Below are 13,179 nucleotides of genomic sequence, written 5' to 3'. Positions count from 1 at the left end.
TATTCTGAATGCAGAAAAAAACCAGTTATCACAGCGGGACACTTCTTTCTTTTTTTACACAGCAGTTTAAATGCCTAAATTTGCCTTTGAATTTAGCATTGGGTTCTGAGCTGACCTCCTTTAACTTTGTATAATCTACTATTTTCTTATCAGAGGCAATTTCCACTGCAGGTCTCCAAAGGTGCAGTCCCTGCTACGGTGCTCTCTGATCCTTTGCGGTCTGTGGCGATCACATTCATATCAAATAAGGCTCAGTGGAGTCTACCTGCCCTCTGGGAGCGGGGTGAGCCGCACACAGGCTAGCAATCAGAAAGCCTGGCACACAGTCATGGAAAGAGTCCCTATTTGTCTCTGTGAATATTTTAGCTGTCACCCAAGATGACCCTACTGCAGTGAGCTGCAGAGGTGGCATTATCCATCAGAAAACTCCCAGAGGTGTCCATCACTCCTGCCTCTATCGCTTACGTGACAGACCTAGCTAGCTTTGTCATCACTCCATCTCCATACACAATTCCAGCCTCCTCATTCACGCTCATAGCACATAAAATGGAGAGGGAGCTCTCTTGCTTTGAATCGCAAGTCCCTGCAGCACATACCGCAGTAATGTGAATTTTATAGTGCTCTTTTACAATTTCTACAGGTTGTGGAGGCAAGAGGCATGGATCTTTGCTCTGGAGGAGAGAAAGACTAACTCACGCTACTGGCAACATAGTCTTTTGTGTCATCCCCCTCTTCCTTCAGCGCTCTGGGCACTCTATTGGCTGAACCTGCAGGATGGCCACTGGTGATAAATCTCTGACAAGCACCTGCGAGAACTACCGTACATCTTACTTGAAGCTCCATCTACGTCAGGTTATGCCACTCTCTGCAGACATGCTGCTGCTTTATAATGGATAGAGTAAATCTGTCATACTTCCCTAACTGTTAAAGCAATAGTTCACCCAAATAATTTAAATTTGGTCATTATTTACTCACCTTGTGTTTTTTTGTTGTCTGTGGAACACAAAAGGAGCTATTCTAAATAATTTCCAACTTGCTGTTTGCAATGTCAGTTAAATGGCCAACTTAAGAGTGAATAACTTACATGTTGATCTGTTTGTAAAACAAAGCTACAGCTTCAGAAGTCATTCAGAATTATGTTTATGCCACTTTTTAGGCAAGTAGTTACTATAAACTGCCAAAGTATAGAGAAAAATATTTTCAACCCCCCCCCCCCCCAGCTTAAACCAGTCTTAAGTTGGTTTCCCAGCCTGGCCAATCTGTGATTAGCTGGTTTAGTTGTTGAAAAGTGCCCAACACCTCTCTAAAACTAGCCAAGAAACCAACCGGGCAAAACTGGGTGACCATCTAAGACCAGCAAACCAACTTAGACTGGTGAAAGCTTTTTCTTTGCTTTTTTAAGCAGGGACATTGAGAAAATAACAGCATAGATGTTTGGAAAGACATGCGGATGAGTAAATGATAGAATTTTAGGGTGAATTATTGCTTCAAGAAGTCATTGTCTCTCCTAGATATAGCAAGACTCATTATTTCCGAGATAAACAACTTGATCATAATTGTTCATATTCAAAGAGAAAAAAGAAAGCTTGCAAAAACATTCCGTTATTGTTAGGATTTCTTCAGAAGATTTGCTTCAGAAGTTATTTTCGCTTTGGTTTGGAAACTCGTGACAAATAAATCCAATCTGGACTGTCACTAGATGTGTGTAGTCATAATTTGACAAGTGTCGATGCTGCCGGCGGTCTCGGTTTGTCATGTACAAATTGATAAATGATTAAGTAAGTGTTTGGAGTGCCTGGATCATTGTGCCGCCAATCACCTCTTAAATTCACGCAGGTATGGTTCCGGAGAAAGAGCGGACAACGCCATCAATCTCATCTGAACACGACCACATCCCACTACCATTACGAGATACGGTCTCTGCCTTGCCCATCGACTCTTTTTTTTTTTTTTTTATTCCACTGTGTAATGATCACAAGAATGATTCCACAGTCAAATAATGAGAACAATAGAGAGCCACAACAAGAAAATACTGTCAATTAAATTAGCAACAGCTTCATCACTATGTTTGCTTTTGGTTGCATAAACAAACGGTAGTCATTCTACAGTTTGAATGTTTTACAATTGCCTCTTGCAAAACAATCACCCTCACACAAACTATGTGTTGAGTTATTATCCCCAAAAAATCCAAAGCCATTTATTAAAGACCAAATAAACACCAACATTAGACAACAAGGTCATGCCTATCCTATGAGTGTGAAATAAATAGCTTGTTTTGAGACTTCTGTGGGATTTATGTGAAGTACTACGAAGGGAAATGGAGAGATAACTGGAACCAGACTTTGACTAGAGGGAAATCTACATACCAACAGCAATCTTTTATTCTAACATGCTAGCATTTTAAGGAATTTAATCAACAGACCCGAGGGAGCCCATACAAATTTAGTTTCAAGGCATGACCTAACACACCTGATTCAATTAATCAAATGTTAATTCCTCCATGTAGCATAATGGAGTTGAACCAGGTGCATATTTACTGTAGGTTTTGGGGGGGAAAAGGCAATTTTCTCAATTAAGCCTTCAGGACTGGAAGGACTGGTCTAAATGATCTCATTGCAAACCTTTATCCTTGTTTGAGTAATAGAATGGAATTCCGTCTGGAAAGTACAACAACAGATATAAAGTGAGCTGTCACAGTTCTCTAAAGCACAGACTATAATCAAAACCTATTACAAAGTTCTTTAAATTAAGTGAAAACCCCTCAGAAAGTTTAACTTAATTTGCATTGAGATATGAGAGTCCGCTTTAAGCAAATAGACTAATTTAATTCTCAATACATTCTTAAAACCCCATGAAATTCATGAATCGTTTAGTCCATGTCCACAGCTATCCTATAGTTGATAAAATTGACTTTTAGCAGATACACACCATAAATATGACTGAGTCATCCAACGACTTGCAATGTTTTGTCCAATCAAATGCTCTCTAGAAGGAGAATGTTCCCTCTCAGTCAATTAAAATTACCATTTGACTAAAGGTCAAATCAAGGTTCATGACAAAGTAACTGCCTATTAGCTATTTAAAAAGGGATGAGCCCTTCCATATACAAACCTTCCTTCAAAAGCAGAAAATAAGACTGCAATCTATAACACATTTCATGGAGTCTTAAACTTTCTATCAAGCTTTTACTACCTTCTTTAAAGGCTTACTAGAGGTTTGGCAGGAATGTTGCAATGGCTGAAATAGAAGCAAATGGAAAAAACAAAACAGAAATGTGAAAGAAAGAGAGCAGAGAGATGGAACACTTACTTTTCAAAGGGAAGCCTGATGTCCAGTGGAACAAAACAAGATGGAAAACATGATGAGAAGCATAAAAAAAAAAATCATGAACATGAGAACAGGAATGTATAAGATGGAGAGGAGGCCAAATCCAATTTGCCATTTTAGGTTCATCTTATAAAGCAGTGAGAAAATCACCTTGCTGACTCACATTTCGCCAGGCTAAACTATGTGAACTATGCTTGCTAAGTCCCAAAATGGCAAAACTGGGTGACCCAATTAGCTGTTGTGAAATGAGAGCAGGCATTAATATGGGGACTGTGAAAACAGGGGGTGTCGAAGAAAAGATGAAATATGATAAGGAAAAATAAGATAAGAATTCATGTCAGCCTGTCTCTGACTTACATCAATGGAGCAATTCACTCCTGCCATGAGCTATTGTACTCGCAATAGAAGAATAAACAAGTCTTGTTTTGTGTTATTTTAACTTGTTACCCATTTTTGTAAGATTCCCTCCAAAGCTTCTGGGTACTGAAATGGAAATCAAGCTTATTGCTGCAGGAATCCTTTTTTGTAATGTTATACAAAGTGCTTTTTAGATGGATCAACTGAATTGGATCAATAAATTGGATTAATAAAGCGACAAGGAAAAAAAATATTTCTGCAATTTAAACTTTAGTCACTTAATCCCTGCGAGTGCAAGAGGAAATTGAATAATCAAAGTAGAACTGTGTTCTGCTCATCCCACATTTCTTGCAAACTGACTTTTTCTAATCTGCTTCTGAGTGGAACATTCTGATCCAACGGCTTCGTGCGACATGCAGTAATTAAACCAGTAGATTTGTAGGAATTTTGAAAACATCATTGCAAAATCTAAATAAGGATGATGTTTCATTAATGTGGAGAGCTCTCTGCAAACCAACGTCAAATTTCACCTCACTTCAGTTTTATATAGCTATTGGAAGCCTGTTTCCACCTTAAACAGGTAATTGTGAGATAACGTTTAAAATAATAAAAAAGTGACATTGTGACATACAGTATAGGCCTGGTTTCAGAGACAGGACTTAGATTGAGCCAGGGTTAGGCCTTAGTTCAATTAGGGCATTTAAGTCGTTTTTTTTAATGTGCCTTAGAAAAAAACATTACAGGTGTGCATCTTGAGACAAACAATGGCACTGACATTTTTTTTTTTTAAATCTGTCATTGCAAGTTCCTTTGTGGTAAGACAGTTCAAACATGCATCTTAAACCATGCCTGTTAATGTCTGTGATCTGTGAATCCAGGCAATAAAGCTACAATTTAAATATTTGCAATTGGGAGCTATAGTCTGAATTGTGAGTTACAACGGCACAATTATGAAAAATAGTCAGAATTATGAGATAAAGTTGCAATTATGAGAAATAATCATGATTGTGAGTTATAAGCAAAATTGAGGTTTAATGTTACAATTATAAAAAATCGTAGAGATAAAATGTTGCAATTATGACATGTAGTCACAATTATGAGATCTAAAGTTATGATAGAATCACAAATGTTAGAAATAGAGTCATTAAAATAAATTACTTTGTCTTTATCTGAGGCAGAAACAGGCTTAGATTCATAGCACATCTAGTGAATATTTAGAGCAGAACTGTTAAACTAGTGGAACATGAGAAATACCATCTGGAATTATTTTCAACTGTTACTTATTACAGCATACTGCTGTACAAATGCAAAATATCTATGCCAAATATCGTAGATTCTTTGAGATTAGATCTTATCATTGATAATAGAATCCCTGAGAGTCTGATCCTGATCTGATCGTGGATATGAGGTTAAAGAGGGTTTCATTATCTGCTCTACAGAAGAGTGCCCAATCAACATGGACGACACTTAACAGAGCACACAGCTCTCAACAGACACGAGACACAGCTGTTGCCCGGCACATGCTGGCAGCCGGCAGAAGAGCTGTACAGACAGGGAGGTGTGCCACATCACAGGGAAGCACTGCTGAGGTGAGAAGCTGCAGTGACACAATGGTCTTCAGGAAATAGTTCAAACACACGGACACACACTAAAATGAACACGCACATCCACATATAAATACAGAAGTACACGCAGGACAAGCAATGCATCTCCTGGGAGTGAGATCCAGAAGGGTCCAGGGCAGGGATGCATTGTGGGTAGTGAGGTCTGCTGCTGCACTGAGAAGGGGGGTTGATGGGTAAAGAGGGTGCTAGGGTCTTATGATAAAGAGGGACTGAGAGAGAGAGAAAGACAGAAAGACAGAGGCACTTACGGACAGGTTGGGTTTTGAAGATTTCCAGGGCGCTGCTCTCTCCTTCACCCTTGCCGTTGATGGCCGATATCTTGACCTCGTATGTGGTCTCTGGCTTCAGCCCAACAATAGTGATCAAGTTGAGACCTGATTTGGACAGATTTGGACAGAGTTCCAATGAAATATAGGATATAACATGATTAAATATGTCTAGTTTTAACAAAGCATATCCCAAACCTATACGACATACCAATTTGCTTATCAAATGGCACATATTACCCCAGCACATGACTTGTAGCATTATAGAGAACTGATTCATTTAAATGGTTTGTCGCAATGAAAAGGCTCAAATAAATACATAAAAAAATCCTGATTTTAAGGAAAAACAGGCAGAATGGATTTAGATACAGTGAGAAGTATAACATGTTGTTAATAAGTATAACAAGTATAACCGATAAGCGTAAATATGGACTAAACAAATACACATGGGGCAAGTGGTGAGTGAAACTTAATGAATAATGAGTTTTCTAAATCTGAGAAAGTCTGCGGGACTTTTTGTGGGTAGATCTGTAGGCAAAGATACTGTTTGGGCCAAGTCATCACTTTCCCATAATTTTCCCAGAAGACCCTGCAAAGCATTTTGAGTTTCACCTTAGTTCTAAAATACATTTCAGTTTGATCAAAAACAACAACAACCTAATTCTTCAATTAGAGTCATTACTCAGAGGTTTTCCAGAGGTCGCCGTGTAGCATCTTACATTTCATTTTCGTAAAATGCAACCATTAGTCCTTGTCCTCTAATTAGATTGGACAATCCTTATTGGAACAAAAGTAAACAAAATAACTGGCCACATTTTGTCTAAAATAAAAATATCCAGATATTAACTTTAACAGATACTAACGTTCAAACATTTGGGGTTTTGAAAAAAAAGAAAGTATCTTATGCTCAAAAACGCTGCATTTATTTGATCAGAAAGTCAGTAAAATGGTAATACTGTGTAATATAAACACAATTGAAAATAAATGTTCTATTTTAATATATTTTAAATGCAATTTATTCCTGTGATGGGAAAGCTGAATTTTTTCCATCCATTTCTCCAGTCTTGAATGTCACATGATCCTTCATAAATTATTCTAAAACGCTGATTTGCTGCTCATTTTACGTTTCTTATAATAATCATTTATTATAAGAATAATAATTTTTATCACAGTTAAAAACGGTTGTGCTGCTAATGTTTTCGCGGAAACCATGATAAATATTTTTCAGGATTCGTTGATGAAAGCTCAAAAGAACAGCATTCATTTGAATCTTTTATAACATTTTAAATGTTTTTACTGTCACTTTTGATCAATTTAATGCATCCTTGTGGAACTAAACTTTGAACAAACACAACTCAACTCACAATTCATAACATCACCCACAATTTAACTTCAAAAGTTCTCCATTTGAGTGATCAGACTAAATCACTAAAAGAACAATTTCAAAAGAATTCATTTTTGGTATCATACATCAATCATTCATCAGTAATGACTAGAAATTTTCTTTTTACTCATTCAATCTGGTAGCTCGTGTTTGAGACTGTTTCATGCCTGTATCATATGCCAGTCTAATGCATTAGAGACTGACTGACAAAAGGTTGAGTGATCAAAAAGACATTGGCTGAGCAGGGGTTTGTGTGAGTGTAGGTGGCTTGTAGACTGATTCGTGAAAGGCTGCGTTTGTGTGTGTGAGGCTTGTTTCTGACGCATGTCCCAAGGAGGTCTGGCAGAGCGAGCAGGCTGTCAGCAGTGAGCAAACTGACATCTCTCCCCCTGCCACCCCGAGAGACAGACAGTACCCACAGACAAACAGAGCACATGTCAGGCTGTGACAACTGCTCTGAGCACTCTTATTTAGCATTCAAGTGAACCCTGTCCCTTTCTCACATTTGCGCATTCTATTTTTGCTCAACTCTGCATTGCGTTTCATGCTTGCCAAGCAATATCGCCAATGAAAGGGTTTTTATGGCAGCGGGGAAGGTTATTTTGCCACAATTTGAAATGGCTAGCAGCTGTGGAAAGTGTTTAGTTATTATATTGAAGGAGGGTGGCTGTTTCTGCGTCATAGAAACCGCTGTTTTCTTTTCTAAGTGTAACACAGCATCTTAACTGGGCGCGAAGCGACAAATTGACAAGCAGTAAAAGCTCTTCCTTGTTAATCCAAATTTCTGTCCTAACTAGCTGTAGCAGAAACAAGCAACACTACATTTTGTCAGTTGTTCACAATGAAACCTCACTGGACCAAAATCCAGCTCCTCATGAATGCTAAACCTCAAACATGAACAAACCTCAGAGAGATTGATTGAGGCATTTAAGGGTACATTTACACAACAATGATATGATATACGGAGAGGTTTTTCCTTTGATTTTACAGACGACACCATTGTCAAAACGATCCCCATTCACACGGATACACGAAAACGACTAAAAACGCTGTATTCTGCTGCCAGGCCATTAGATGGCGCTGAAACATTATAGATTGAACATGTAATATGCATGATGTCATTGTTTTCAGAGATTCGCGTTTTTGTTGTTTACACAGAGACCGTTTTCAAAAACGTGCAATTTGAAACCCGTTTTCAGAAGTTTGTGTTTTCAGCCACCCAAAACGCCTTTGTCGTGTAAATGAACGGCCAAAACGCATTCAAAGTTTTACATTTTTAGTTGAAAACGGTGTTGTGTAAACAGCCCCTAAGAAACATTAGATATCACATGACAAATCTATGAAAGCCCATTTCCATATGAGAGTCAAGTTAATTTGCAACCACACATCTCACAATTGCGACTTAATTTGTCTTTATTGAGGACTTTAATGTAAATGCAACTTTATTGCAATCGTTCCTTCATTTCTTACAATGTTACCACAATATTTGGCCATTGTGACTTTTTCGCCATGTGATTTTATATCTAGCAATTGTGACTTTGTTACTATATCTGTGACTTTGTATTTTGCAATGTGAATTTATTTCGAAATTGTCACTTATAACTGTGATTTTGTATTTTATCTTGCTTTGCAACTTTGTTACTCATAATTGTGACTTTGTATTTAGCAATGTGACTTCATATCTCACAATGTAATTATTTCAAAATTTCTTATTTTAAATCTCACAATTCCCCATTTTATTTTGGTGGAATCAAGCTTCGGTAAAAATTGCTCAAGGAAAACCACAAAAGAGCCATCAGGAGTACACTACGGAGTGCGAGAAAGTGTGCAAACACACATTGTTCTGATTGGCTGTGGGTTTTTTCAGACCGTGCCACATCACGTCTGCTTTAGGACAATCTTTTTAAAAACAATGTAACCCAGTTAAAATCCCTGTCTTAATACAATCATCTGAGAATCTGTAGTCATTTCGGTACAAAACAATGCTGTAGAATCAAGAGCTTGACCTTCATACAAATGAGGGAAAGCTTTTATAAGCCTCCCAAAAGCCTCATCTATCTTGTTTTTCTCTCTTCATTGCCTCCAGTTCTAAATAAATGTTATTATAGCGCATGTGTGTGTGTGTGCGTTGGCCACTTACCATCCTCAACCTCATACTCTCTGTCCGTCCAGTCTTGGCCTGCTATCCTCCATTCAGCCTTGTACTTAAGGATAGGCACTCCTCCATCAGATTTAGGCTCATCAAACTCCACCATTGCTGTGCTGGAATACGGCTCCAAGCGCTCGATAGAGGGGGCCGAAGGCACATCTAGAGAACACAAACACACACACTTTTAAGCACACACTGGAATATACTGTAACTAGTGTACTGCTCTGCACACACAAGCAGGGCACCACAAAAATGTGAGTGAGGCAATAGACAAACTGAAACAATGAAAAATTGTTTTGGGCTTGGGGAACGGTTCACCAAGGGAACTGTTATTGCAGTGGCCAGAACAGTTTTCCCCTGAAGCACGAGTAAAATATCTTTCAGACAAACCAAAATATTGTTTAAAGTGGTCATATCATGAGGAATCAAATTTTCTTTGAACTTCTGAAGAGTTTGATGTACTATGAAAACTGTACTGTAACTTAAAACAAAACAAAAAACTAAGCTATAAAAAGACTTGTTTTGAACTTCTGTAACCTTCGAACATTGGATGGTTACATAAATGGGCAAACTACTGTTTTCAAACAAGTTTCAAACACTGCCCAAAACAGATTGCAATTCCGCTTAGTCGCTGAAATTAGACACGCTCCTCTTTAAATGTGGGGAAGCTTGCCAAACCTTGAGCTGGCCCTGGCTGTGTCTGATGCTCTGCATATCCTCCCCAACAATCCCAAAGTTGGAAACATGAATCTAATCATTTTTTGTGATCAGCTCCCTGATCATTTAAGTCGTTAAGATCTTAACAAATTGAGCGTCACGTTTTAGTGTAGATTGTTTTATAATGCTGTCAGAATGTAATGCAGGATTTACAAAGAAGCTGTTTTTGAAGGACAAATCATTTATAAACTATATTGGATGCAATCAGCAAATCCACAGCAAATTCATTTCTCATGTAAAAAGGTATTTATGTAGAAGTCTTAAAGTCACCATGAAATCAAAACTAACTTTTTGTGTGGAATTTTGCAGCATTTATAACAAATGATTTATCCATGCACATCATTATTTTTCTTAAATTCATGTGCCCTCGAAATCTTTCATCAAAATAACTTCTCCCATTTGCAGTGACATATCTTCTCTGTAAAAAAAAAAAAAAGTTCACTAGTCGGTATTCTTTAGACTTCTTCGGAGTGATTATATTACAGAGGGAACGCATGAACAGAAACGTTAAAATACTGATTCTGCTTAGAGTGAACTAAACAACTGCTTGAATTGCATTTTTCATTTGTTAGCCCTGCATAAAACTGTGATTTTTTCCCTCAACAAAATGATTTACTAACAATATAATTATACATGACTTAATATAACCTATACATGACTTTTAAAATTAATCTCCTTCCCTCACAGAACACATTTACTCAGTAAAACACACTTTTAGAGAAATGTGACTTTATCGCACAATAAAACCTATGGCTGTGGGAGTGTGGTGGCTCTAAAACATGTGAGGTAGAAAAGAGGCGTCACTCCTGCACTGCCTCATCAAATTGAGACTAAATAATCACCTCACTGCCTTCCACACCATTTCACATCTGCCCCACTTTACAGAGCACCAAAAATATCAGAGGTAGCGTCGCATTTAACCGTCAAATCTGCAGCCTGAAAATTATACCCTGCTGTTTTTATTACCCAAGAGTCTCAGCCTAAAAAATACGAGCACAGGCTCTGATCTAAAGCTAAAACATCTCAGTCTGGGGGAGATTTACCTTTCGCGCACCTTGTGTATTATGAATGGGTACCAAGGGGGATTTTAGAAGTGGTTTTCCTGTGTTAAGACACCCTTTGTGAGAAATGATTTGTGAACAGCTAATTAGAACTTCAACCTTTGATATTGATTCATAAGTGTAACACAGTTACTAATTTTGTTCATCATCCTCTAAACATTCACAAACCTGCTTGAATCAAAATGAAATCCTTTGACTCTGTGCCGATGACATTAGTAGCCGTACAGTTGTAATCGCCAAAGTCGTTCTGGGACACCGGAGTGACCTGTCAGTGAAAAAAAGACACGTCAAGGCACCACCTCTCTTCTGACTTAGCTAGCATGATATAGACATTAGCTGGTTAAGGAAAGCTCATTGCCTTGGCAATAGCAGTAATAATTAATAGTAATTATTGAGTGACAGAGAGAGAGAGAGAGAGAGAGAGAGAGAGAGAGAGAGAGAGAGAAAGAAAGAAAGAAAGAAAGAAAGAAAGAAAGAAAGAAAGAAAGAATGGGGGCATACTGGTGTCATTAGCTTCAACAGCAAAATGTGCCATGGGAACAGAGACAGTAGCCATGTTTCCATTACAGATTTGCACAAAACTTTTGCAATATTTTCTAAATGTCAATAAAAAACTATTGTGAAATGACGGCGTTTCCATTAATGTGACTGAAACATATTTTTTTCCTAATAAGTAATTCCAAAAATCATGGCAACGGATGTTGGTAGGTTTAACATTTCTAGAATGGGGTTTTGATCTAAAATTGTTCCTAAAACTTTTTAAAAACAGTTAAACTGAAAGTGGCTCCTTCAACATTTGTACACTGCTGCTACAGCATGTAAATCTGCATATTCGGTGTAACTGATTCGCTGTGCTTGCCAATCAGCATTAAAAAGTCAAGTAAACACTTTATATTTGCTGCTTAGATGTAAATTTAACTTTTATAATGACGGCTCGTAATGCTGTGATCTGATCTCAAAAGGCATCTACAGAAAAAGAAATCATAAAATGTAATATTTTCTGTATTTAGATGCACCAGTTATAAATATTACAATCTGTGCTTTGCAAGACTCTAAAAACATTAGGCTGGTCATTCACAATGTGACATTAACTTAATTATTGTAATTAATGTTATCGGCCAGTAATGCGAAACCAAAATCAAAAAGTGAAGAACTTAAATGACATGAATTATTCTGCCACACAATAAAAACAAGTCATTATATTCTCAGCACTTGTGGGCAGATATGGGTGTGCACTATTTTGTACATAAACAAAGAACAGAAAAAACAATAATTATTGTGCTTGCTCAATGCAGTATCGGCAGGCACTATTGCTATGATTTAATATCAAATGCTACAGAGTGCTGAAGTATACTGAAAATTAGCTCAGAAAGCAATTATTAGTGTCAAATATGTCTTTAGTGTTGAAACTTTAATGAGGGGGCATCTAAAGGCTGATGGGTTTGAGTGGTGATGCAGTACCTCTAGGAAGCTGACTGTGGGAGTGTTGTAGATCTTGACGTTGGTGGTATTAGCGTTAGGCAGCATCTGGCCGTCACGGAACCACGAAATGGAGGCGCCCGGGTGAGCGAGGGCCTCGCAGGTGAGGTTAGCCGGATTACCCTCCCAGGTGTACACCGCCACAGGGCCTTGGATCTTTGGAGCATCTGTAATTATACGCAGTGTCAGCAAAGTGCAACCAACACAAGGACTGTTATAGAGAAAGACCTTGGGGCAAGAATATGATGGCTTCCAGCTGGCATATATTAACCATCATCCCCTCAACTACCTTTCAGAATTGCGATTTCTGATATTTGCTATTACAGACCAGGCGGTAGCTCTAGCATGAAGTCTATTGTCTGTTGTGAGTGTTGCTCACCTTGACTAACTAGACTTTCCACTCCAGGATTGATACATGCAGTTGAGTAATCACATTTCCCATAAAGCTGTTGTGATAAGAAACATATCCACTCAAATCTTATCGCTATCTGAGGACCACAGGCTGCAACACCGCTGCTTAGATAATCTGGACACCCCAATGTCTCTCTTTGGATGAAACAGGCAATTAAATCTTATCACAACAGTGGCTGAAATGAATATTGGGAAATGTAAGGCTCGAAATGATTTCATGTGCAATTTTAGTGGAACACGTTTTTATTGTGTATGTAAGTAAACGGCAAAACTTTGCATTAAGATGCTTACTGATTCGACATGGCTAGAATTCGGCATGTCTTTCCTATTGGCTGCCAGCCCGAGACTCCATTTTTACTGTGAGGCTGAGCTCTATTTCAATGAAACAACACAAAAAAAAAAA

The 13,179-nt window shown here is 38.0% G+C and overlaps 1 protein-coding gene across 6 annotated transcripts in view; it reads right to left on the bottom strand.

The window, feature by feature from the left end:
- Positions 1-13,179, bottom strand: part of ncam1a (neural cell adhesion molecule 1a) — a 245,292-nt gene that overhangs the window by 35,200 nt on the left and 196,913 nt on the right. For all 6 annotated transcript variants that reach the window (XM_084136094.1, XM_084136096.1, XM_084136098.1 and 3 more), the window contains 4 exons: positions 12,348-12,532; positions 11,055-11,151; positions 9,100-9,267; positions 5,558-5,683 (listed from right to left, as the gene is read on the bottom strand). In XM_084136094.1, coding sequence (XP_083992220.1) covers positions 5,558-5,683; positions 9,100-9,267; positions 11,055-11,151; positions 12,348-12,532 — 576 coding nt within the window. The remainder of the gene's footprint in view (positions 1-5,557; positions 5,684-9,099; positions 9,268-11,054; positions 11,152-12,347; positions 12,533-13,179) is intronic.

Source organism: Abramis brama, assembly GCF_963993115.1.
Source record: "Abramis brama genome assembly, chromosome: 15".
Classification (NCBI taxonomy): Eukaryota; Metazoa; Chordata; class Actinopteri; order Cypriniformes; family Leuciscidae; genus Abramis; species Abramis brama.
The sequence above is the reverse complement of the archived record's forward strand: the minus strand, read 5'-3'. Positions and strand labels throughout refer to the sequence as shown.